At 37.7% G+C, this 27,924-nt stretch overlaps 1 protein-coding gene across 2 annotated transcripts in view; it reads left to right on the top strand.

The window, feature by feature from the left end:
• The window catches only part of LOC148868626 (D-alanine-D-alanine ligase family), a 147,623-nt gene that overhangs the window by 40,314 nt on the left and 79,385 nt on the right, over positions 1 to 27,924 (top strand). For both annotated transcript variants that reach the window (XR_016107823.1, XM_088972469.1), the window contains exons 10-17: positions 1,808 to 1,894; positions 2,263 to 2,478; positions 2,589 to 2,636; positions 10,829 to 11,083; positions 17,205 to 17,308; positions 17,628 to 17,872; positions 20,213 to 20,281; positions 20,946 to 21,010. Coding sequence is in view for 1 of the 2 variants with exons in the window: in XM_088972469.1 (XP_088828595.1) it covers positions 1,808 to 1,894; positions 2,263 to 2,478; positions 2,589 to 2,636; positions 10,829 to 11,083; positions 17,205 to 17,308; positions 17,628 to 17,872; positions 20,213 to 20,281; positions 20,946 to 21,010 (1,089 nt within the window). In the remaining variant the exon portion in view is untranslated. The remainder of the gene's footprint in view (positions 1 to 1,807; positions 1,895 to 2,262; positions 2,479 to 2,588; positions 2,637 to 10,828; positions 11,084 to 17,204; positions 17,309 to 17,627; positions 17,873 to 20,212; positions 20,282 to 20,945; positions 21,011 to 27,924) is intronic.

Raw genomic sequence — 27,924 nt, 5'->3', positions numbered from 1 at the left:
GGACTCTTCACACTCCCCCTGAAACTAATGCGAAGTCATTAACATCAGTTTTCTTACAAGAAATAGATGTCTAGATCTTGTCATGGCCTTAGTGAAAATGTCAGCAATCTGCATATCTGAGGCGACATGAGGAAGTGAAATAGAACCAGCAAGAAACAAGTATCTAATAAAGTGGCAATCCACCTCAATATGCTTAGTCCTCTCAGGAAAGGATTAGAGGCAATCTTTATAGCACTGGTGTTGTTAGCATATAGAGGAATAAGTGTAGAGAGAGGAACACCAATATCTTCAGAAAGTGATTGAAGCCAAACAATCTCACTACACATAGATGATAGTGCCCTATATTCGGATTTTTTAGATGACTTAGAGACCGTTTGTTGTTTCTTGCATTTCTATGAGATGAAGGAATCATCCATAAAGACACACCACCCTGTAGTGGAACGCTTGGTGTCGGGGCAACCTGCTCAATCAACATCAGCATAGGCCCTTAATTGGATAGGAGAGGACTGAGAGAAGAATAGTCCCTTTGATAATGTATCACAAACAAATTGAACAATCCGATGGATAGTCAAATGGGGTTTACAAGGAGTAGAGAGTAGAGACAGACTGACTAACGACTAGAGTTGCATGAGAGAGGTCAGGACGAGTAATAGTAAGATAGATGAGAGACCCCACAAGTTGTTGATAGGGCGTAGCATTAGGAAGTAAGGAACCTTCTGACTTGGACATGACTTGGGAGCCTTATCTGGATCTGCAGGCTCATTTTCCCACTCTAGACCTTTAGGGAAGGTCTCTCTTAAGGAGGGAAGGACTGTTAGGACCTCTGGGGAAGGGTAATCGAGGGTGATAGCAAGTATGCAGGAAAAGGCCATGCCAGCCTACTAACAGTTCAGCCACTTGCGACACCTGAGTGCAACTTGCCCAATTGGCTGTAACAGAAAGAGGAGATTGTAACTAGTTTTAACTAATGCCCTGTAAAAGTATAAATAGTAGTGCAAGAATGAATAGAGCATCAAATATTCCAAGAATGAGTCTCTCTCCCTCTTTCTCTCTCTCTCTCTCTTATTTTCAGGAGGTTGGCTCCCTCTAAGAGCCATGTGTTAGGCAGGATCCTAAGTCCTAACATAGAGCCTTTGTAGTACTAAAAAAAGGAGGGAATTTTAGTCATTTTGAGCCATCTTAAATTTTATTAAGATGTCTTTTGTGCATGGGCCACCTCTTACCAAATTAGTCCTATTATTACTTTTTAGAGTCATGGTTAAAACGTTTACACAAACAAGATTTGACTTCTGAAAAAGCAAGTTTTTGAGATATCAGATCCCAAAGCATTATCAAACGCCATCTTAGAGTCTTTGTTTAGTGGTTCCTTTTAACCTGCTTTTGTCTCTTCTTTTTTTTTTTAATGAATTTTCCTTTACCATAGAAGATTTTATTAAGAAACGAAAAATGGAACCATTTTTAATTCTCTGGTATTGATGTGTAATCTAGAAAATTTGAAGTTTTTTTACTAGGCAGCAAAAATTTGCCATTTATGTTTTTAACTGTGGGTGCACAAGAGTAATTTACTTTCATTTCTATCTGCATATTGGATGCTCTATTACAATGAAAACTTGAATAACTTTATAATTTAACAAGTTACCTTATCAATAAACTCCAAACTTCAGCTTCTGTTGGTTACTGGTTTTGTAGCAAGACTTCCAGATTCCTTTGACACAGCTTATATTTGTCTATTGCTGTCATGCAGAGTTGTTTATAATTTACAATTATATTAATGGTTAAGAGTTAAATCTATAGCATTGATGATCAGGTGGAGCTTCAATTCCATGACAGTGCTAATGTTAGAGAAAATGATGCAATATTCAACTACCGAAGGAAATATCTCCCAACACAACAGGTCTGACAGTGATTGCATCCATAATAGTACTATAGTAGCACCGTTTGAAATTAATCTGGTTTCTTGTATTGCTCAAAGAAGCATTGTGTTCGATTTCACAATGTGTACTTTTGATTGCACTCTATTTTTTTGATGAGTTTTACCTAGCTTTTCTTTCAGAAGGTGACTAACTACAATTCTCCCATCTTGGGTTAGCAGTGGGTTTTTCCCCTACTGCATTGTATATGGTTTATTGGTTCTGAGCTTTAGGCATAGTATTCAGTTGAACTATTACTTGATGAACGTGCCTTTAAAAATATAGTATTTCATTTTGTTATGCCTACTTCCACTTTTTTTTAATAAAAACGCTGATATGTGTTTTTTCACAGGTTGCTTATCACACACCACCTCGTTTTCCTACTGATGTAATTGCATGTATACGAGAAGGAGCATCTCTGTTATTTCAACGACTTGGCCTGCGTGATTTTGCTCGAATTGATGGTTGGTTTTTGCCTTCTTCAGTTCAATTCTCTTCATCTACTGAGAACCATAAAATGTTTGGAAGGACTAAATCGGGTTCAATAATTTTTACAGATATCAATTTGGTAAGCTGGAGTTTGTATCACTTTCTGTGCATGTATGTGCTACTAATGTTTTATATTTTATTTATTTTTTTATGTATAGCTTCTCATACTTTTCCCTTTTATGGATTTAGATTAGTGGGATGGAGCAAACCAGTTTTTTATTTCAGCAGGCATCAAAGGTATGTCCTCATTCTATTGCATTGTGACGAAAACTTTACATATCACCTAAGGTCCCATTCCATGAGCATTTGTGATTGACATTTAGTATTGCATAGCTTTCTCATAAAACTTGCAATGTTATATGTCATGCGTCTTGGAAGTACTATGGCATATTATAATTACATCCATCCACTGAAATAGGCATGCCCGCGACTACATGAAACACTGAACACACTCAACACAGCCCTTATTCCAACTATTTGGTGCCAGCTGCACAAGTCTTGCTATGTCTCTTCTTTGTCTAGTAACTTTATTGTTCTTTTGGGTCCTTCAACTTGCATCAATTCACTCCTTCCTACTAGTGTTGTCATCAGGCTTTCATGCACAACTAAAACAATCTTTGCGGTGCCAAAAAGAAAAAATCTTAGCTGGCTTTATGACCCATTGGAGTCACTCCTAGCATAGTTTTCAAGGCACCAAGATGAGGCTGCGCCTAGTCACCTAAGCGCCCGCCTAGGCGATGGATTTTTTTATGTAGAAAACATAGATCCTAGGGTAGTTCCCTAGGTACCATTACCATATTTCCTTAAGAATCATTCATAATTTTCATAAGAAAAGTATATAATTCATGTTAAAGTATATGAAATCAACATATTCATGAGAAGAAAAGGAAGGAAAAGAAAATTCAAAAAATATAGGGGCTGAACCCTTATTTTTGTTATAGGAAAAGAAGAAAAGAAAATGTGTTGATTAGATAAAATTTTAAGTTCTTCCTTATTGGTTCAGGTTTTAAAGTCTTTGGGGGTTCAATACAGCATTTAGCAATGTTTATATTGATTAAACCCTAACAAATAAGAAAATAATAAAAAGAAGTTAGTATATAAGCACACAAAATGAATATTTTAGTTTAATAGTGCCTATTTTATAATTATAATGTAAAAAAATAAAGAATAAAAAGTATTTTATAATACATAGTACAAAACTGTTTGGTGATTAGGCGAGGCGAGCCTCAAAGGGCGCCTGCCTAGGCATCGCCTTGACAACTATGGCTCCTAGTTTTCTTCATACATTTTCTTTTGATTGGTGACAGTTCTGAGTTTTATTAATAAAGACATAGAAAAAGTATTACAAAGTGTTTTGACTATTTGATACATCATCAGGTAATCCCTCAAAGGTGGTTAGCCTCGCTTAACCACCTCATCTAAGAGCCTTTATGACTCCCCCCTTGGGGTATCTGTCCTCAAAACATCTGATTTTCTTAATTCCTCCTGTTTAACTAATCCAAGGTTTAAAATGTCGATGTCGATGGAAATGTCGCTTACCAAAATATAGGACATATGTTGGAAATGTCGAGGGGAAATATTGTAAAAATTAGAGACATTGTGGAAATATTATGAAATATGTGGAAATATGCAATGATATTTTGTAAAATGATAAAGGAAGCATTAATACATATTTATAGATTATTATCTTATTCCCAACCATTATATAAAGCTAAGAAACCATGATCAATAACAAATTAGTAAATGACGATTTACTGATTTATTATGCATTTTGATGTTTTTACAAGGTTATTCGATATTTTATTTTCTTATTTTTAATTCTGATTTATTATAAATTCTAATATATTTATTTCACACTAGTAAATAGAAATACATTTATTCTGATTTTTTAAATATTAAAGTTATAATACATTATGTTTTATTATAATTTTAATAAACTGATTCTCATCTTTGTGGTATTAACTATTAAGATTATGATAAATTCCGATTTCTTATAAAACTTAATGAATTTATTATGATTTTTAATACTAAATTTATAATAAATTATGATTTAGTATAAAATTTAATAAATTTAATATTTTATTACTTGAAAAATATTTTATGTTTTATATTATAAAGTAATTAATTTATTCTTTTGTTTTTATTTTTTGTTAATTATTTTTTATAAATATTTTATTTGAATTATTAAATAGAAATTATTAGTGGAATAATTTATTTTAATATAATATATTATATTAATATAGTATACTAATATATTATATTATTAATGTACATTAGTCGACATCCTATCCACATCCTATTGACATATTAGGAAAAACTAGGAAAAACTGTCTACATTTCCGAAATATAAGGAAATGTCGACTGAAATAATGTAATTTTTATATTACCATTCATTTTCATGTTGGTGAGCCTTGACATCAACATATGTCGGGCGGCATTAGTGAAATTTCGCGACATTTGAAACCATATACTAAACCATCTAACAGTCCATTGGCAGATCTTGGTACCCATATAACAGTAGCCCTTGACTTTTATGATTTCTATCTCCCTAATTACATATTTCATGCATTCATTTTTTACTTACCTATAGTGTTGCCACCCATCTCTACTACTATCCTTTTGTTGCTATGTCCTTTCTTGTCTAACATTTTATTCCATAAACTATAGCTTTTCTTATGTTTGCAAAATTTACTCCTCCAGTGTTATTGATTATGCATTGGTTACAACCATCTAGAACAAAATCTCGAATTAATCCACCCTACTCCAATGTCATGGGAAAAGTTCTCTTGCTTTTTATAATAAAGAAAAGAATTTTGTTAAAAATGAAAAGAGAATACAAAAGATAGATCACAAATCACAGGAAAAGTTAAAGTAGCTCATTGGGTAAGATCTTTGCATATCTTTCAAGATTTCTCAGTCATAGACATTATAAGATCCTGGACAAAAGTAGCACAATCTTCAAGAGTGAAAGAGAGAGTAAGGATGGAATGGAAACCTCCAGATGGTAACAGAATCAAACTGAATTTTGATGGAAGCTCTTTTGGAAATCTGGGATTGTCAAGTATTGGGGGAGTAATCAGAAAATCTGAAAGGAGAATATTAGCATTGCTACAAGGACTGAAGATAGCTAAGCAACTAGGGATGAGGCATATTGAGGTTGAAGGGGACTCCAAGGTGATAATCTCTTGGGCCAAAAACAATAGAACTACTCTGTGGACTTTCAAAGAAGTGATAAGGGAAATGGAAAAGGTCGCAAAGGAGGTAGAGGCTGAATTCAAATGGGTTAGAAGGAGCGCAAATGGCCTAGTTGATTATCTTGCTAAACAAGGGGCTTTGAGGCAACAATTGTTTTGGGCTGCAATGTAAAGAGGGACAGAAATATGTAATAGTGTGGGAGCTCGAATCCCATACACAAAGTTGTAAAACTTTTTAACTCTAATTTCAAATAAAATTCTCCTTTGCTGATCAAAAAAAAAAAAAAAAAAACCCTTCCCCTTGCATGCATATAACCACCTCTCAGTTGCCCAAAACCCCAATTCCAGATCTGCCCAATGCCTGCTACACCTCCAGGATTTTAATAAATTTTCGATAACAGCTCCATCCCTTTTCCAGCTCCAAAAATACTTTTTCAGTTCACTCAGGAAGGAGAAACCCAGACCTGCTCAGCTAAGCCCCTATTGATTACGTATTCTCATCAATTGGCATGAGACCCCAATACATTTGATTTCTGTTTACGCCTGACTTTTTCCAAATAAAATTTATCATTTTCCTTTTGCTGCTCTAATTCTTCCTTGAAATTATCCCCTAATTATTTTACATATGTATTCTCAATATTACCATTAGAGATGGTCACCTTAATCCTTCCTCTCTTTCCTAAGTCATATCATCATCTTTTGACCCCAACAAGATAAAATCACCTATACCATTTGTCATGTTTAATCCAACTGAAACCACCTTTTGATCTTTCCTCAAACTCTCAGCCGTTCAACCTGTTCCTTGAGGCCTTGGACTGCATAACCCACTCTAAAACTGAGAAGAAAACTTTGATGACATGAACTAGTCTTATGGCTTTTGGCACCTCTAACATGTCTCCTCATACCACCTTCCAACTCCTTGGATGAATCAACTTCACCAAGATAAGATGAAAATTCCTTACATTGAACTCTAGTTCTTAAAGCCGGATCATTACTTCTGCTACAGGCTAATCAGCTTCCCATCTGCCTGCATGAACTTCCACAAACCCATCCTAAAGCCTCTTTCTGGGGAGCACTGGAGCCTCACTCGGGTCTGAACTCTTAAAATATGGACTTCTCTTTACACCTTGTGAAAGCATGCTATCCGTGGGTAAAAGCTGTGACAAAATGCCCTCTAGCTGGATTAGTTTTTGTGGTGTTTTGAGTTTGTGGATTTCTTAAGCTGGGAGATGTTAGTGTTTTGCTGCTATGTATGCTTGTAAATTTACAGGAGCCTTTAATTTTTACTTAAGCTGCAGGTGCAAGGAGGGTGTAATGCTTGTAACTCCTTTTTCTTTTCTTTTAAAAAGTTTTATTTTACTATAACAAAAAAAGAGACATCTATTTACAGGTAGGGGTGGATTCGAGCCAAGCCGAGCCGAGCCGAATACTTGGCTATTCGAGCTTGGCTTGCTGAAATTGTGTTAGGCTCGAGCTCGATTTGAGCTAGAGACTTGAACTTGAGCTCGGCTTGGTTCAAAGCTCACAAGTTCGAGCTCGAGCTCGATTGCAAGCCAGGTTTTTTTCTAAAAAATAAAAGTTATACATATAAAAATACATTTTTTTTTAAATTTTACATACAAAAATTAAGAATTATAAAAATTATTTATTATTATACATATAAAATAAAAAATATACATATAAATAAATAAAAAATTTATTTATTTATTATACTAGGCTCACGTGCCTCATGAGTCGAGCTTCACTAGGCTTGAGCTCGATTCAATTAGCAAACGAGACTATATATCAGGTTCGAGCTCAGCTTAAACGGAGCTGTTTCAAGAGCCGAGCTCAAATAGCTTGTGAGAAGCTCGGCTCATAGCCACCCCTATTTACAGGAGCCGTTAGTTTTTGCTTCACCTGCACATTGCCTTGTTGCTGCATGCTGAGAAACTCAGCCCTTATTTTCTTCTTGATGACCTTTAAGAACTCTTCTGTAAAACTGAGCCCTCCTATTTAGTCTCTACCTTCTTAAAGTAGATGAGGGAAATGGTTGCTCTGTTGCTTTGGATTCAGTTGGTCATCATTCTTAACTATTAACATTCGTGTATCTATTCCTAGTTCAACCTTCACACTTCTGACATTGCATTTCCTCTAGTATTGTCAATTAAAAAGTATATCATCAACAAATAACATGCACAGGATCTCCTCTAAGTTCTATGTAAATGCATTCACAGTGACAATAAAAGGACACTGGTTGAATCCATCTAATATGCAAATACATACTGATGTGGGAAGCTCTCTTGCCCCTCTGTTGTTCTGGCACTGCATAATGCTCCATCATACAAGGCACTATATCATGCTAAACAAAAAATTGATTTATATGACACACTGTAGTTGGAATACAACAGAATGTTTTAGAGAGAGAAAAACCAAACTTTTGAGATGATAAAAAAGACCATATAATTAGCTTGAAGGAAGTTTTTAAATGCAAAGAAAATGTAGGTTTGGGATAGGAAATTTAAAAGAAAAGAGTGTGTCACTCTTGGAAAAGCGGCTGTGGAGGAAAGAAAACTGGATCATTATGGTATTTAGTTATAAAGAGCATCTATGGGCTACACTTAAATGAGTGGTACTTTAGGCCAACCAGGAATTCCACTCGTAAGAGTCCTTGGAAGTCAATTCTGATTTTACACGGTGATTTAAAAGGTGTGCCTAGGTGCCCAGGTGAGGTGCATTTTAGGATATGCACCTCGCCTAGGTCCAAGGCACAGCATTTTCAGAAGGCGTGCACTTGGTGTGCCTAGGCGTGCACCTAGTGCACCTTGCTCTTCAGCCCAGCCCGGGCATGCCTGGTGTGCCTTGCACTTCAGCCCAAGTGTGCTTCGAAAAACCCCCTATTTGCTAATGTTTCTCATTCATTCATCCTAATAAAAGATAGTTAAAATTATAAAGTCTATTTTTATAGGGATTAAGAATTTAAAACCTTAATATGGACTTGTTTGGGCTTGGTCAGAAGGCGGCTTGTAGAATCAGGAATGCATAATGTTTAACATGACATTAGATATTTGAAGTAATGCAATTGGGAAAAAAAATAAGAGATCAAGAGTTTTACATGCTTGAATATGTTTTACATGCTATGTTTATGTATTTTAATTTGACATAGTTTACCAAAATAAAATTGAGATAATAGTTTTTAAAAAATATTTTAAAATTTTAGTTATATTTTTAATTAATATTATGTTTAATATTTTTATTTTTTGCACTTTTTGAAAATTTTGGCAATATTTTTTGATTTGTTTTGAAATTATAATCTTTTTTTTTTTTGCACTTTTGTGCCTTGCGCCTTGGGCACAGAGTGCTCCTTGTGCTTTTAGATCACTGATTTTACTCCCTACTTTCTCACAACAATTGAGGTATGACTCTATATCTGGTTTAAGGGTGAAGTTCTGAAAGTTCTTTGGTGGGGGGAATTGTCAAAACTTTCCTAGAACTGAATCTACAACCACCCTACTTTAAAAAATAGATCCATTGCTGATTTGGTTTCCAAGAATGAAAGTGGCATTTCTTGGGATTTGGGTTTGAGGTGGGGGTTGAGAAATTCAGAAACTGATCAACTTTTCTCTCTACTTGAAGATATAAAAGATGTTTCCTTTGACTTTTCTGGGGCAGATGAAAAGGTATGGATTTCAAATCCTATTGGACAGTTCTTTTGTGCATTTTTCTTTAAATCTCATTAAATCCTTAGCCAATATGTTCCCTTTTCTAGTCAAAGCTTTGTAATATGGTCCAGTGCTCCCAAGGGTGAAGTTTGTCTGTTGGGAAGCAGTCAATCAGGTTATTAACACTAGTGATAGACTCTGAAGGAAACAAAGAAACTTGGTGTCTATCCCCTCATGCATTGAGTTCCTTGCTTGAGGAGTGCAAAAATCACTATCTTCTTTTGAACCCATTGGCATGCCACACACAAGGAGGCAAAAAATACTTTGTCATTGTACAGAGGCTGCAATTTTTTGGTGGTTGTGGGGGAAAGAAATGTGCAAATCTCTGAAGACAAAAGAGTCTGGAGTTGGTTAAACTTCACAAGGGTAAGAATAGAACATTGGGCATTGATGTGCGATGATTTTAGGGGATTTACCATGGATGAAATATTAAGAGGACGGAAAATTGTAATGGGATATCAATGCGGGAACTAACCAAGAAGCACAAAATGGGAGGCACCTGGTGTAGGGAGATTGAAATTTAATTTTGATGGGTATAGTCCAGGCAATCCTGGAGCCTCAGGTTTTGGAGGAGCGATGAGAGACCACAATAACCACATTATTCTTAGCTTTATAGGGTTGATTGGGCAAGGAGATTGTTTAAAGGAGGAGTTGTCTGCACTAATACAAGGTCTCAAGTCGATTACTACAAATGGCTGGATTGATGTGACAGTGGAAGGGGATTGCAAAATAGCAGTACCTTGGATGGAGAAACTGGAAGGCATTGTTTGGAGTTACAGACCCTTGGTGACACAGGCACTTAATCTAGACAGAAATTTGATCATTTCATTCAAATGGGTGCCTAGGTCTGCTAATATGCTAACTGATACATTGCAAAATCAGGGACTGCAAGGGACAGTCTGGATTGGGGATTTACAGAACTGGGAATGAATTTGTAATTTCATTGTCTCTGTGTTTTTTTTTTCTTTTTTTTTTGTTTTGTAGTCACTGTTTGGCTTTGTACGCATTACACCGTTGAGACTTTCCAACCATATTTTAGCTTTTGGATTGTCAGGAGAATTTTAATAAAAAAAATTGAAATTTCCAAATTGGAATGACTTTTACATGTTGACTGAGGTTAAAACCTGAGTTTCCCATCTTATCTTAATTAGCATTATGAAAGCAAAGACTTAAATTTTAAGAAAAATTTCTCATCAGTTCTGCTGCTATTTATTTATTTTTCTCCTTTTCTCAATTTTCACCCATTGCTATTTCTCATCAGATTTTTTTTTGATAGATGAAGAAAAACTTATTAAGATCAAATCAAAGGATTATCATCAGAATTATTAATTAGAAGTTTTATTCTTTAGCAACATTACATTACATTTTATCAATGTAACCTTATAATTTATGATGTTTTCCACTTCATTATGTTTCACCAACTTCTTCCATCCCGCTTTGTGTCCCCTTCCCTTCCCCTTTCTTTCCCTCTTTCCTGTTAATCATCCATTTCATGTGATTCTTCTGTCTCAACAAGTTTCATCCTTTTGTCCAGGTTGGGTTTTCTCATTCTAACATCCTCCGGACTATCATTCAGCGTGCTTGCTCGCGGTTTCCCCATCTTGCGTCATGTTGTAACCTAATAAATGCATGGCCTAGAAGATTGGAATCCTCACAGCATGGTGGAGCTTTACCCGAAAGGAAAGGTACTCGAAAAGTTTTTGTCATTTTTGGAGGAGAAACTTCAGAGCGCCAAGTATCTCTGATGAGTGGAACAAATGTTTGGCTCAACTTGCAAACTTTTGATGATGTAAGCATTGAATCCCATTGACACCTTACTGGTAAAATGAAATGCATGCTAAACTTATTATTTAGTGGTTTATGTGGGTAGCAGCTTTTTCTGGAGTCATAAACTTAAGCAAAAGTGCCTTTTAATGGAATTTTAACAGAGATTGCTCAACTTTATATACCTAGTATATGTATGATTTAGACCTTTGTTTAATGCTTTCTTAGTGGATTTCTTTGAACCATTCTTTTCTTTGTTGCTTTGCAACAAAAGATTTTCATGCAATAAGAAGGGAGAAAGTTTAAGTGTAAGCCCAAAACCATGGAACATGACTAATGCAGTCCAAGCCCTAAAGAAAGGGCTTCCTTTACAATGTATATGGAAAACTCTTTTTAAAGGCACCCCAAATTATCAGTCTTCATAAACTTCTCTCTATTGATAGATGCCCTGCACAATGTTATATATTCTCAAAGGAATACCGCATTCCAGAAAGCTTGTTAGATACTATTTGAAGATTCTAGTGGAATCTCTAGTCTTTGTATTTGTCTAATCAGCTTAAGGTGCTGATTATTTTGACAAGCCTTTATTTTTATTGTGTTGCTGTGGATCAATTTAAAAAGGATGTTGTTGTCTTTCTTAACTAGGTGAAATAGGAATTTTATTTAAAGATTCATCTTGACAGTGTAGCCGGCCAGAGATAAGAGGAGAGGAGAGAAGAGAAGAGAAGAGAAGAAGAGAAGAGAAGAGAGGAGAGAAGAGAGAAGGTTTGCAATGTAACAGTACTGGCGGTGCCAATGTTTATTTTACTATATATAGGGCGACAGAAAATAACAAGGGAAAAGACCCTTGTGCCCCTAAGTACAATAACAAACATAACAGAAGTGAAAAAAAAGAAATAAAAAATGCTTTAATTAGCCAAACAGGCCCTAACATATGCAACTAAGATATTTTAACATTATTCTAACACTCCCCTTCAAGTTGGAGCATAGATGTCAAGCATGCCCAACTTGTCACACAAGTCTTTGTGCCGCACATGATGAAGACCTTTGGTGAAGATATCTGCAAGTTGCTCTTCCGAGCTGACATATGGTGTGCACACTTCTCCATTTTCAAGTTTCTCTCTGATAAAATGCTTGTCCACTTCAATGTGTTTTGTCCTATCATGCAGAACTGGATTAGCAGCAATATTGATGGCAGCTTTATTGTCACAGTAGAGTGACGTAGGATTGCTTACTGCGAAACCCAATTCACCTAATAGATTTCTTATCCACATGATTTCCGCAACCCCATGAGCCATCGCTCTATACTCTGCTTCAGCACTGGATCTAGCCACCACACTTTGTTTTTTGCTTCTCCATGTGACAAGGTTTCCTCCTACAAAGGCACAATAACCACTGGTAGACTTTCGGTCATTTACTGCTCCTGCCCAATCTGCATCAATATATACTTCCGCTTTTAAGTGACTGTGTTTCTGGAACAACAAACCAGCTCCAGGAAACTTCTTGAGATATCTCAAGATCCTCTCTGCAGTCTCAAAGTGAGTTGTCCTCGGGCTGTGCATGAATTGACTAAGGACACCCACTGCATAGGCGATATCAGGCTTGGTCATAGACAAATACAGAAGTCTCCCCACGAATCTCTAGAACATCTTTACATCTTTCAAAAACTCTCCCTGACTGTCTCCCAGATGGTGATTAGGTTCAATAGGTGAATCTGATGGTTTTACCCCCAACTTGCCTGTATCTTCTAGTAGATCTAGTACATACTTCCCGTTGGGAAATAAAGATGCCCTTGTGAGAGCGGGCAACTTCAATTCCAAGAAAGTATCGTAAGGGGCCTAGATCCTTCACCTCAAATTTAGTGGCTAAGAATTTCTTTAGTCTCTGGATTTCAGCCTCCCAATCTCCTGTGATCACTATGTCATCCACATACACAATAAGAGCTGCAATTTTACCTTCACCTCTTTTTACAAATAGGGTATGATCTGACTGGCATTGTTTGAATCTCATCTGTTGGACTACTAAATGGAACTTACTAAACCAAGCCCGAGGTGATTGTTTCAACCCATATAGGGACTTTTTTAACCTGCACACCTTTTGTTCACTGCCTTTGGCATAGAACCCTGGGGGTTGGGTCATGTACACTTCCTCTTCCAAGTCACCATTCAAGAAGGCATTCTTGATGTCCAATTGGTGAAGATCCTAGTCAAGATTTGCTGCCAAGGAAAGGAGAATCCGGATAGAGCTCATCTTCGCTACTGGAGCAGAAGTCTCTGCATAGTCCACTCCATATACCTGCGTGAAGCCTCTTGCTACTAGTCTAGCCTTGTACCTTTCAATAGTTCCATTAGCTTTGTGTTTCACTGTGAACACCCACTTGCACCCCACTGGTTCCTTCCCCTCAGGAAGATCTACCAACTCCCACGTACCATTTTTGTGTAAGGCATCAATTTCTTCCTGCATTGCATTTGTCCATTCAGGTTTTGACAAAGCTTCTGCCATGGTCTTAGGAATGGGGACACTATCCACAGAAGAGAGAAAGGCACGATACAAAGGTGAAACATGCTCATAGGACACAAAATTAGAGATAGGATGATTAGTGGTACAAGATCTAACACCCTTTCTCTTAGCAATAGGAATATTAAGATCATTGGGGATAGGTGAATCAACATTTAAAGGAGCAATGGGAGCAAGTGTACCTAGCTGATGAGACGGATCTGCCTCGGGTGAATCTGATGATGTTGGTTGCATAGTGTCCAGCCCCACGGCTCTTGAACTTTGCTGGCTCTTATGGCGACAATGAAAAACCTGGAATGGAGGAGGATCGGGTAAAGGAGGTAGTTGAATTTGAGTCGTCGTCTGTTTCTCCTCAACCCTACTCTCCCCCTGAGGAGAAACCGAGAAGAACGGTTGACTCTCAAAGAATGAGACATCAATGGAAACATAGTACTTGCGGGCAATGGGATCATAGCAACGATACCCCTTTTGAAATGAAGGGTAACTAAGAAAAACACAAGGAATAACCCGAGGGTCAAGTTTACCACGAGTAGGTGACAGGTCGTGGACAAAACGACACCCAAAAACATGCATCGGAATGGTGGACAGTGGGGCTGTAGGGAACAAGAGCTGATGTGGGGCCTTATACTCTAGTAGTCGAGAGGGCATGCGATTGATGATATATGTCGCACACAATACTGCATCCATCCAGAACTGTTTTGGCACATTCATATGAATCAGCAAGCCACGAGCAACTTCTAGAAGGTGACGGTTTTTTCGTTCAGCCACACCATTTTGTTGGGGTGTCCTGGCACAAGAGCTTCGCTGAAGTGACCCACACGAAGCAAAGAACTTCGTGAGATCACTATGGAAATATTCGTTTGCATCATCCGACTGGAAGATATGAATTTCCGTTTGGAACTGAGTGAACACCAGGCGTTGAAAATCTTTCACAATTTGTGGCACTTCATCTCGAGATCGCATAGGGTAAACCCAAATGTATCAAGAATAATCATCAATCAAAGTAACAAAATACTTATAGCCAGTCGCAGTAGGTAGAGTAACAGGGCCCCAAACATCAGAATAAACAATATGAAATGGAAATTCAGATCTTTTATTTCGTAAAGGTAAAGAACTTCTACAATGCTTACTCAACTGACAAGTTTGACACTGTAACTGACTCACTGACAAGGACTCAAACAACTTTGGGAACATAACTTTTAACGACTCAAAAGAAAGATGACCTAAACGACTATGCCATAAATAGTCCTGACTCTCACTCGACGAACTTGTGGACTCAGTCGCCACTAGACCAACATTATTCTCCAACACGTAGAGACCATCCACCATGCTTCCTCTACCAATCGTCTTCCCCGAGGTCAAATCCTGAAACACACATGAAGATGGAAAAAAGGTGACTGAGCAGTTCAAAGAGTGAGTAAGACTACTAATGGACAACAAGTTAATAGGTAATTTCGGAACATGCAGGACATTAGGAAGAGTAAGGCCAAGTGGGAGAGATATGGTGCCTTGGCCAGCTATGGTAGAAAAAGAACGATCAACCAGTCTTACCTTATCTCTCCTAGAGAGAAGGTTATATGTTTGGAACAAATTTGACTTACCAGTCATGTAATTTGAGGCTTTTTCTACCATAGCAGGAGAGATCCTTCTTACTTACAGTCAACTCAAACCATTGAGAAGACAGGTCATCCTTGACCTACAGTTGTCTTAACACATGAACTGGATCACACGATCCAAGAAAACTAGGGTTACACAGGTCCGACAGCATTCAGCCGCCCCAGATTCATAGGGTTTTCACTCGGCACATGACCAAGGAGAGTAAAGAAGAGAAAAATAGGGAGATCTGTACCAGTTGTAGCTATCCTGTAGTCCATAATCAGATTTCTGTTCTGCTAGTCTGTTCGATCTGTTCTTTGGGTTGATCGATCTGCTCTCTTTTAATCAGCATTCCCGCTCTGATACCATCTTGATAGTGTAGCCAGCCAGAGATAAGAGGAGAGAAGAGAAGAGAAGAAGAAGAGGCGAGAAGAGAGAAGGTTTGCAATGTAACAGTACTGGCGGCGCCAGTGTTTATTTTACTATATATAGGGCGACAGAAAATAACAAGGGAAAAGACCCTTGTGCCCCTGAGTACAATAACAGACATAACAGAAATGAAAAAAACGAAATAAAAAACGCTTTAATTAGTCAAACAGGCCCTAACATCTGCAACTAAGTTATTTTAACATTATTCTAACAATTCACAAGCAGAATAGTGATGTCAAATTAAAGCAAGGTCATTTGATGCGTTAGTTTCATTATGTGTATCCACTAAAGTTGTGTCTAGGAATTTGCGGAACTCAACTGTTAAGCCAGACAGAGAGAGTAGAGTCAATTAATAAGATTGAAAGAGAAAATGGATAGGGTCTAGTACAAGGGATTAAGACCTTTGAGTTAGGAACACTCTCAGATAGATAGTTCTGGTGGATTTTTTGCAGAACCCAATGATCTATGAGGAATGTGATTGCAGAAAAATATGGATTATGTGATAATGGGTGGGATGCCGAAGGTTCTCAGTTGGCCTATGATTGTGGCAATTAGAGGGGTATGTATAAAGTTTCCCCTCACTTTACAAAGGGCTTTAAGTATCAGTTAGGAAATGGTAGTAGAATAAGGTTCTGGAAAGACCCTTGGTGTGAGTATAGGCCGATAGTGTTTTAAAAGACAGTTTTCTGGACTGGAGCTGCTCAGAACAGCTAGCAACAAGGAAGCATGAGTAGCAGATTAATACCTTGTTGAAGGGGTATCTTCTTCTTGGGCTCCCTCTTTTAAAAGGAATTTTTGTGATTGGGAGATGCAGCAAGTAACTGACCTGTAGCTTTGCTTCAGAGTCAACAAATTAATATGCAAGTATAGGATTCTAGAAGGTGGAGGTGGACGAAATCAAGTCTGTTCACAGTCAGGTCCTACCATGGTCTCCTTGGATAAATGGAGTAATGGACCACTAAGAGAACAAGAGAAAGAAGCAGAAGAAGAAAAATAGGGCTAGCACGAGAGAGCTAAGATTTTGTGGATCTCCTCTGCCACCGTTCTTTTATTATATTTTAATATTGATGAAATTATCTAAATACCCTTCCTTAAGTTAAAGACATTACAATGACAGGTATACCCTGCCGCCTATATATGTGCTATTTCTAACACCCCCTCGAAACTCAAGTTGGAGCTTAAATATCATAAAGCTCCAACTTGTTACAGATACAGTCCATCCTTGTGCAGCTTAATCTCTTGGTAAGGAGATTGGCCATTGTTTGTGTGTCCATATCTATTATCTTATTATACTTTTCCATGACATGTCTGCATGCCCATGTTTTTCTGAGTCTTGGATACATATTTGCCGATTCCTGTGCTTGTGTCCATCCTTGTAAGCAGATTAGGAATTTAATTACATTTTCTGATTGAACTAATAAAACATATTAATTCTTTATACAGTAAGATCGATAATTACTTTTTTCATGTTAGAAAAGTAAGATAAGAGATACGAATATAAAACAATCAAGATTGACGGTATCGGGTTTTCTGCAATTTCTTTTCTGATACAAGTGCAATTTAGCGTTTATAATATCTTTCTTTCTGCTAAATGGTGACTGCAGCTTGAAGTTACTCCATGTTTGCTGGCACCCACAAATGAATATTTTTCTAACGTGGACCACAATAAGGAGAAAAGTGGTTCATTTAGAACAGTTTGGTCATTACCGTAAGTATTTTATTTATATATTTTACAATTGTTCACAAATTACATTTTAATTGTGTTATGGATATGTAAATGAAAATATATCTGTTGCTGGTGGTATTAAATTTTGTTCCCTTCATAATTTTCCTTGACAAGATCAATCAAAACCTTAACAGCATGCATTTTCTTCAAAGATAAAATCATTCATGTTGTACTGAAGCAGCATAAATGTTAAGTACAATCTAATACTAATAGGATTTGCTTTACATATATGTAAAGCAATGAGGCTCAACTTATTTTCATTCTTTGTTCAATGAGTCTCAATTTTTGCTCTACTCTACAGTTATTCTCTTGTGCTACGACATACAACAGAGGAAGTTCTTGCTGCATGTATAGAGGCAATTGAACCAGCTAGGGCTGCATTAACATCTATCTTGCGGGATCAAGTGATGATTGATATTATGGAAGGTTTGAACAAGCACAATTGGTTTATGGGATTTGATATAGCTAATGATCTGCCTCGGAAAATTTCACTAGAGCAGTGGATTAAGCTAGCCAAGGATGTCCAAGCAACAGTGTTTATTGCAGGTTTAATTTTGAACTATATAATACATGAACCGCTCTTGCTTCCTTTCTTATTTGTTTCGATATACCAGTGAAGTGGGAAATTGGGCCTATATTGTTCATGTAGGGTTAATTCTAGTAAACAAGAATGTATATTTGTGTTAGATGTGCATGAATACAACAATTTGAGGTTTGGTTTCTCAAATGTCATCTGCATTATTACAGAATATTTTAAGCATGTATTCTGTCAAGTCTGACTCATGTAAAACCTTTTGATTCTAAAAGATCTCTCCACTGTTTTAGCTTTGCATTTAGTCCATATTTAGTCTTATTAATCAATATTCTGTCATCAACAAATAATATACACTGTGGTACATCTATAAGTTTTAGTTAGTTCATCCCTAATTAATACAAAAGAACATGGACTTGCACTTGTCTTTGGTACAAACCATTTGTGATTGTAAACTCTCGTCTTTCTTATTAACATTTATTATTACGTCTTCATGCATGTACCTAATGATATCACTATACCTACTTGAAGCTCCTTTCTTTCATAAAACCAACCAGGAACCAATAAATACCATATGGAGAGTTGGAGATCATTTTCTAAATTTTTCTACTGATCTCCTAAGTAAAAGACAGCTTCCATAATTGATATTGCTGGCATGAAGTAAAATGGTTTTTGAAATGCTATTTTTATGTCTTAGTCAGTTCAATCTTCCTTTATTTCATAAAATCAACCAGGAACCAATAAATACCATGTGGAGAGTTGGAGATCATTTTCTAAATTTTTCTACTGATCTCCTAAGTAAAAGACAGCTTCCATAATTGATATTGCTGGCATGAAGTAAAATGGTTTTTTGAAATGCTATTTTTATGTCTTAGTCAGTTCAATCTTCATTTCCAAGAGTTTCATAGCATGTCTTATAAGCTGAATCCTATGCTAATTCGTGAAAATTTGTTTATCCTCTTGCTTTTATATATAGGGAACATTTCTTTTTCCTGATTAGGCACTTTTTTTTGAATTAATAATCATATTAAACAATGCTGTTAACCATCATAAGCCCATCTCACCTATGTAGTATGTACTTCCAATCTTTTACCACAAAGCCATCAGATCCTAGAGTGTTTACCTTCGTTTTTTAGGGCTTCCTCAACTTCTAAAGCACAAATTTACGAATTTCTCTATGTTCTTACTTTCCATAAAGATCCTAAGTTCTTAACATGATATTCATTTAATAATATCTGAAAATAAAGTCACCGCTTTTTAATCTCCTTATTCTTTGCTACAGCTCATTGATCTTCACTTTTTATCCATTTGACATGATTTAGATCTTAATTTTTCCCCTCTTCACCCTCTTTTGTACGTAACTTGTAGAATTCATCATACATCTAAAGTTCAGGTTCTCTTACTGATTTCATACCTTATTTTTTAGCATGTTTATATCTCTCTTAAGTTTTTGGCATTTTTATTTGTTTGCTCCCTTATTACAAGAAATTCATGAGTAATGGAGTAGAAGCATGGGTTTCCAAGAATCATTTCCTGTTGTGCAACACTATTTCCAAGAATCTTTTCTCACTGAATCTCTAACCAGCAGGGTCCCAAAATTCCGTGGACCTCAGGTTACTTCCTATGTATGCACCAATTGATAAAAGTATTGAATTCACAATAGGTTTATTTGTTTATGAGGTAAGCAAACTTCAGTCTTTTGGCTATGGTAGTATCTTCTGTCATAGATCAGTAAAAAAGAGATAAAAAAGAGTAGGAAAGAGGGAGGGAGGGAGGGAGGGAATAGACCCTCAATTCTGAACTGTTGATCTGTGAAAACCAAAGGATCATAAAAGGTCAATCCTAATCTTCAACTGAAATGATTTGATGCTTACATCTAAGCTTTTTAATATATAATTGCAAGAATCATCTTATATCCAATAAGGGAGGGGGGATAGACTCTCTTCACTATAAGTTATTCTGAGCTGTTGATCTAAGAGAAACAAAGGGTCATAAAAGGACAATGCTAAACTTGGATGGAAAGGCGATTTAAAGCTTACATCTAGGGCTTTTAATCTATATTTTTCCTGCTATAATTTGCAAGAATCAACTCATATCCAGCATTTGTTGGTATGGTATCTAGAGGCCTTTTATTGTAGAAGGTAGCAAATAATGATCCATTTTTCTGTTAAGAGTGGTCATGTTATTTCTTTTAATTAATTTTCTTATTCCTTGGAATTTTACCTTTGATAAATTTTGATTGCACTGTTATGATTCATGTTGTTTTCATAAGATGTTATTTTCCTCCCTTTTTCTTTTATTTTATTGTAAAAGTGTATTTTGTCCTTGTGATGTTTATCAACTGTTTCTAGCAGCTCATGGAGGTATTGGTGAGGATGGCACACTTCAATCTATGCTGGAGGCAGAAGGCATACCTTATACAGGTTTTTATAATTATCAAAACATACATGTAGTCAGTGCCTGGATTCTCTGTAGAATGAGATGCTTTCTCCTTGGTGTTTACCTTGTGATTGAATTCAAAAATTAATCCAAAATGGATGCTTTGTTGGAATGTTAAGAAAATCTTCAAATAGGTTGAATGAAGTGATTCGAAGTCACATGGTTTCTTATGATACCTGGATATGTTTACATGCTTAGCATACCCATGTCAAACATGATACAAATCCAATATGTTGCTGGAAACCACATGGTCACTTCTGGAGTATACTTAACACTGTCAACATTATTGCTGATAAAAAAATACTGTTGTTTAGCCTGGAAACATGGTATATATTAACAAATCATACTATAAAATTATATACATTCTAGATTTTGGTTGAATTTGACAACATATAAGTATTGTGAAATGAAACGTAGCTTCGAAAGCTAGATATAAATGCAATATATAAGCAATTAAATGTGATATCCATATTCATACCTGTGTGTACATGATCTTAGGAAATGGAGAGTCATATTCTTGTTCCCTGGATCTCTTTTGGTGTCCATATCCATATCCAGGCATCATAATTTCCAAATGCCCCATGAATATACTTTTACCCTGATGTTTTCCTTTTTTTTTTCATTTCTATTTGTGCTTACATGTTGCAGGTCCTGGTGTAATGGCCTCCAGAACTTGTATGGACAAAGTCGCAACTTCTCTTTCTCTTGGACATGTATGGTAATTGAGTAGTATGTGATACAGTATTAAATGATGGATGTGGCTAGTTTTATATTCACCAGATGTTGTTTTCATTTTTCCTTCTTTTTGATGGTTGTTTGTTATATGTTCAATATATGTTTATATATGTTAGAATGCTCGAGTCAGGGGTATTTTGGTCATTCTGGTTTATCTGCTTGAGAGTGAAGGGTCTATTGTATCTGAGTTTAAGTTATGTGTCCCATCTACTATGAGGGACAAAATGGTCTTTCTTGTAACTCTATGATTTTGAATAAATACAAGTGGGTCGGCTAGGGGAGTTGGAATTTTTACTCTCTTCTAGTCTGGCCGAACTTTCTTCTTCTTCTTTCTCCTTTCTTTCTTCTTCTCTACTTCGACCTAGAATCTACTAGGGTTTACTTACATGGTATCAGAGCAGTAAGGTCGTATTCTCCTTTCTCTTACTCTCATTCTTTCTTGCTGCTGTTCTCTTTCTGGGTTCGCCGCCAACACTCACAGTAATCTTCATTTTTCGGCTGACCTGAGTGGAGGTTCGATAAGGGGCTGAAAAGGAGCTGTCTTTTTGTGGGCCTGGAGGTGAGAATGCCTTTGGTCGCTGTCGTGGTGGTCGTTGAAGTGGTATACTAAACCCTCTATTCAGTGTACGAAGAGGGCTGAATGTGGACAGGTATGAACACTGCTGTCGTGTGTTCAAGTAAGGGACTGTGAATGTTTTTTTTTTCCTTCAAAAGTTGGTTGTTGTGGAGCTTGGTGTGACTGATATGCATATCAGTCGTGTTCCTCTGCATTTTTCCTCATATGTGTGCTGAAAGAAGAATTGTCGACTGCTGAAGTTCACGACAGCAGTGGTGTGGTGGTGATTGTGTCGTGGTGATTGGTGTGTCTATGATTCTAAATACTTAAAAGTGGACTCCTAGACCTTGTGTGTAATCAGTTCTATAGTATGAAGAACAAATGTTCGATGTAATGACTGAGTGATTTCAGCCTTAGTGTGTTGATGGTGAATGGTTCTGCAGTGTGCAGTTCAGGTGTTTGATGTGATGACTGAGTGATTTCAGCCTTAGTGTGTGGTGTGTAATGTGCATTTGAAGAAGTTGGAGTTGGTGGTGTTATAAGTGAGATAAGTCTTGTGAAAGTGTGTGAGGTTGTGTTGTATATTTGAATGTGAAATAATTAAGATGGCTTCATTTGAAGACAGGAATGACAACAAAACAGGTGTCATGCTTTCTCCAGACTATCTAAGTGTTCAAATGACATCCATCAAGTTGAATGGTGAGAATTATATACCTTGGGCAAAATCTGTGGAGGTGTTCTTGAAGGCCAAGAGGAAGGTAAAACATGTGAGAGAGGAGAAACCTCTCTCTGATTCCCCTGGGTTCAGTGACTGGGAACAAGAAGATGCACATATAATGACATGGCTCTGGAACAGCATGGAACCAAAGATTAGTGTGACCTTCATGTTCCTAGATACAGCTAAGGAAATTTGGGATCATCTTAAGAAGTTGTACTCTGGACAAGACAATACAACTAGGGTGCATCAATTGTACCAAGAGTACTTCAATTTGAAGTAAGGGAGTCAAAGCTTAGAAGAGTACTATGCAAGTTTGAGGAACATCCATAATGAGCTCAATGTGTATCACCCTCTAGCATCAGATGTTCAAATCCAACAACAGCAACGTGAGCAGCTTGATGTGACAAGATTTCTTGTGGGTTTGAAGGTTGAGTATGAGCCTGTCAACACAAATATTTGGGGGATCTGCTCTCCCCTCACTTGAAGAAGTTTTTGCCTATCTTAAGGGGACATCCATTGAGTTGGTAGAACATTCTTCTCTCTTTGACAGATCTGGTTTGGTAGTGACTAAAGGGGGTGGTCGTGGGAATAGAAGTGGTGGTGGCAGTAGTGGACTCCCAAGCAACCGTGGTGGTCACGTGTTTAGCCGGGCTGGTGGCCGGATTGGAGGCAGGGATTCAGGGGGAGGCCGTGGAAAAGGAAGGAGTAATGCTCGGAGAAAGTGTACACATTGTGGTTTAGAGGGGCACACAGTTAATTTCTGCTATGATTTGCGTGGTCCACCCAACACTTGGGCTAACCATGCTATGACTAAGAGTAATGGCACAATTACTGAAAGCCAACAAACTGACCCAATCCCCTCCACATCTGCTTGTGTTTCTGAGAAGGAAATGGTGAGTGTACCGCGTGTAGTATATGAGCAGTTCCTTCAAACATCTTAGCAGAACACCGCTACACTGGCCCATTCAGGTATGGCTTGCTTAGCTTCCAAAGCCTCTCACTGGATCATTGACTCTGGAGCCTCGGACCATATGTCTCGGACTCTTGATGTATTTTCTTCCCTTTCTCGCTCTTCCACATCTCAAACAGTTACACTTGCTAATGGTTCTACATCTCCTATCTGTGGTGTTGGTGATGTTGATATCTCCTCCTTGTCTTTATCATCTGTTTTATATGTCCATAAGTTCCCTTTTAACCTTATGTCTATTAGTAGATTAACCAAGTCTCTTAATTGTTCTGTAACCTTCTATCCTTCTTCTTATGTGTTTCAGGATTTCAAGACAGGGAGGAAGATTGGTGGAGGGCATGAAGTAGGTGGGTTGTATTACCTTGATGGTGGTGGCCCTCCAGTAGCCTTTCGGTCAACTCTTACTCCTCTTCAATGGCACTGCAGACTTAGTCATCCTTCTCTCAAGACTCTGAAGTTGCTGGTTCCTTCCTTGAGTCATCTTTCATCGCTAGATTGTGAGTCATGTCAATTGGGAAAACATCATAGAGTCTCATTTAGTTCAAGAGTTGATACTCGTGTCTCAAGTCCTTTTTCTTTAGTTCATTCTGATGTATGGGGTCCAATTAAAGTGGTGTCATACAATGGGTATAAGTACTTTGTAATCTTTATTGATGACTTTTCAAGGATGACATGGATTTATCTTATGAAAGACCGTAGTGAATTGTTCTCTATTTTTCAAAAATTTTATGCTGAAATACGCACTCAATTTGGTGTTTGTAGAGAAGATGGGCCGAATGGCCCATAGGCTGTTATTGTATATTATCTTTATGTTCTTCTCTGTAATGGGCCTTATTCTGGGCCCATACTCTTCTATGTTCATTTTTTGTAATTTCTTGTCCAACTAAGGACTTCTCTTGTAATTACTAAAAGATTAACTTAATAAAAGAGTATTAGAGTGTTAGAGGGAGGTGAAGTTCGAACACCTCATCCTCTAACCCTTCTTGCCGCAGCTCTCTCTTCTTCTCTAATCTTCTCTAATCTTCTCTTGTTAGTTTTCTAGCACAGTCCCTACTTCTAGGACTGTTTTTCAACTTGGTATCAGAGCAGACCATTGCTTGGCGTGTCCCTCATGTGGTTCTAGTTCAGCCAACTACATGAGGAGGTTCTAGGGCTGAAAGTTTACAGTCATCCGCCTGGTTCTTGGAGGTCATTGAAGGGTGCCCAAGTTTCTATACACTTGGAGAAGGGTTCGGTGACCAAGAAGAATCAGAGAGCAAGTTCTTTGGCCTGATTTGAAATCAGAGAAAAAGAATTTCGAAGTTATCTCAGAGAACAAGTGTTCGGCCTGGTTTATAGTTCAAACCAGAGACTCTCTTGCTGTAAGTCTTTTCTCAGTCCTTCGTTGGGTTATTTTTTGATGTTTGGGAGGACTGTTAAAGCATTCAAAGCCCACCTCCATTTGGCCCATTGTTGCTGGACTGATTCTACTCAGAAATTTCTGGGTTGTTTTGGAAATGCTATTTGGCTGATTATTGGACTGCCAAACTGCTGAAACTGATCTAAAACTAAGTGGTACTAGTCTCATCTTCATCCCAGCCTCTTCTTGGACCTATACTGAACACTTTGAAGTGGTTTCTTCTAGTTAGCAGTAGGTTGTTAACTACTGCACACTGAGTGTTCGGTTGTTAACTACCACCGAACTTTGCATTATGGATTTCTCAAACCTTGAAAACAAGAATGCTGCTGAATATGGGCAGATTTTGGGAACCCCAACCAATTCTATGCTGGCTGTAACTACAATCAAGCTTGATGGGACCAACTACTTGGCTTGGTCACAATCAGTGAAAATCCATATTTGTAGCAAAGGAAAATGGGGTTTTATTTTTAGGAGCAAGAAAGCTCCTCCAGAGGATGATCCATCTTATGAGAGATGGGTGCAAGAAAACTACACAGTGATTGGGTGGCTTGTGAACTCAATGCAGCCATAGATCAGTCAGCATTATCTATGGATGAACTTGGCTAAAGAAATCTGGGATAGTGTTGCAGAAACTTACTCCCAGAAGTTGAATGTTGCTAGAGCTTACAAACTGAGAAGTGATGTGAAGAATCTAAGACAGGGGGAGAAGTCACTTGCAGCATACTTCTTAGCCTTAAAATCTATATGGCAAGAGATTGATTCGATAGAGGCTGTGACATGGGATACCTCTAAGGATGTTGAAACATACAGGAAATTGGTTGAACAGAATAGGGTCTTTGATTTCTTGACAGGGCCGAATTCTGAATATGATATTACAAAGCAAAACATCTTGTCCAAGGAAGATGTTTCATTATCACAAGCATATACTTTGATCAGCAGTGAAGAAAGTAGAAGGCAAGTGCAGGTTCAAGGAGTTGGTATCAATGAACATTTTGCAAATATGGGAATTAAACCCAAAGGGGTTATAGAAGCTCACAGTGGCACAGGAAGGAAGGAGGTGGTGTGTGAATATTGTAAGAAGCCGAAACACACAAAGGACAAGTGCTGGAAATTGCATCCCAATCTTGTACCTATCAGATTCCAGAAGAAGAATGATAATGGAAAGACATGAAGTGCACATGCAGCCACAAGCACAAATACAGAGGTTGAGTCTACCAGTGCACAGTTGGCAGCCATGGAAGCTGAATATGAGAAGTTTGTAAAGATGATCAGTCAGCTTGAAGGTGTATTTTCATCATCCATCCCTTTTGGAACTCCAGCCACCATTGCATTTGCTCACTCAGGTATAAGGGCTTCTGCTAACCATGCATCCACCTCAGGTAAACACAAAACCCCTTGGATCATAGACTCAGGTGCTTCTGATCACATGACCAACCTTTCCACTTTGTTTGTTTTATATGATTTACTTCCTGGCCGTGACAAAATCACCTTAGCTGATGGTTCTCTTGCCCCTATTTCCGGCAAGGGAACTGTCATGGCTACAGACTCCTTACTCTTATCTTCCACTCTTCATGTGCAAAAATTAAATACCAATTTATTATCTGTAAGTAGCCTGACCAAGTCATTGAATTGTTGTGTAACCTTTTTCCCTTCTCACTGTATGTTTCAGGACCTGTAGTCTCAGAAGGTGATTGGGAGTGGCCATGAAGCGAATGGAATATACTTGCTCGACACCCCTGGCCAATGCTTTGATCATCCCAAGAATGTTGCTTTTGGTTCTACTTTTTTAGAGTCTGTTAGTCAAATTATGTTGAGTCATTGTTGGTTGGGTCATTTACTTTTTTCTGCTTTAAGCCATTTGTTTCCAAAACTGTTTAAGGGAGTCAGTGTGTCCAGTCTCAATTGTGAGTCCTGTCAGTTTTCAAAGCATTGTAGAAAAAATTACCCTGTGAGCAATAAAAGATCCTCTTTTCTTTTTCATATTGTGCACTCTGATGTGTGGGGGCCATACCATTTATCCTCTATGGGGGGTTACAGATATTTTATCTTGTTTATTGATGACTTCTCTAGATTCACTTGAATATACTTAATGAAATCCCGGGATGAAGTCCCAAGACTTGTGAGGCAATTTCATGAGCTTGTTCTAACTCAATTTGGTACCAGAATTAAGGTTTTTAGATCTGACAATGCAAAAGAGTATTTTGAAAAGAGTTTATCCTTGTATCTCTCTGACATGGGGGTTATTCATCAAAGCTCCTGTGTTAGAACCCCTGAACAAAATGAAGTTGTTGAGAGAAAAAATAGACATTGTTGAAGTTGCAAGGAGCCTTTTATTTGCCTCATGTTCCCACAAGATTTTGGGGTGATGTTGTACTAATTGCTACCTATCTCATAAACCGTATGCCATCCAGGGTTTTAGGGTTTAAATCCCGCTTCAGTCTTCTTCATCCAGACAAGGATCTCTTCCCAATTCCTCTTCGTGTGTTTGGCTGTACTTGCTATGTTCACATTCCAAGTGTGCAAAGACATAAGTTTTAACCGAAAGCCCACAAATGCATCTTCCTTGGTTACTCCTCACACAAAAGGGTTATTGTTGTTTTGATCCAAAGACTGGCAGCTGACATGTCTCTATGGATGTTACCTTTGATGAACTTTCTCCTTTTTATGGTTCCTCTCAAGATGGACATTGTCCACAGGGGGAGAGTCTGTCACAAGTTTTTGCTCTTCCCCTTCCTGTCCCAGTTGAGTCTCTTGACAAACCTGTATCCCCACAAAATGAGTCAAAGGAGGATCAATCACTTCATATCTCTTGTCCTAGTGCCCCTATATATTTACCCCCTCGTCCTATCCATAATCCCAAAGTGTATCAAAGGCAGAGATCCAGGAATGAGCAAGTGGTTTCTTTTACAACAGATGAAGCTCATACTTCCCAGTCACAGATGAGATAACAGGTACTGCTTCAACTCCTTTGGAATCATCCTTCCCAGACCTTGATGTCCCCATTGCTGTTAGGAAAGGGAAGCGGAAATGTACTGCACACTGCATTTCCAAACACCTTTCTTATGACCTGCTTTCTCCTTCATACTTTGCCTATCTCTCTTTTGTTGCTTCTAACTGAATTCCTAGGTCCGTCTCAGAAGCTCTTGGGATTCCAGAATGGAGAGATGCCATGGAAACCGAAATGGATGCTCTACATGTAAATGGTACTTGGGAGGTGGTGGATTTGCCTGAAGGGAAGGATCCAGTTGGGTG

Source organism: Nelumbo lutea, chromosome 2 (genome assembly GCF_056320005.1).
Source record: "Nelumbo lutea isolate HS-2025 chromosome 2, American lotus-T2T, whole genome shotgun sequence".
Taxonomy (NCBI): Eukaryota; Viridiplantae; Streptophyta; class Magnoliopsida; order Proteales; family Nelumbonaceae; genus Nelumbo; species Nelumbo lutea.
The sequence above is the reverse complement of the archived record's forward strand: the minus strand, read 5'-3'. Positions and strand labels throughout refer to the sequence as shown.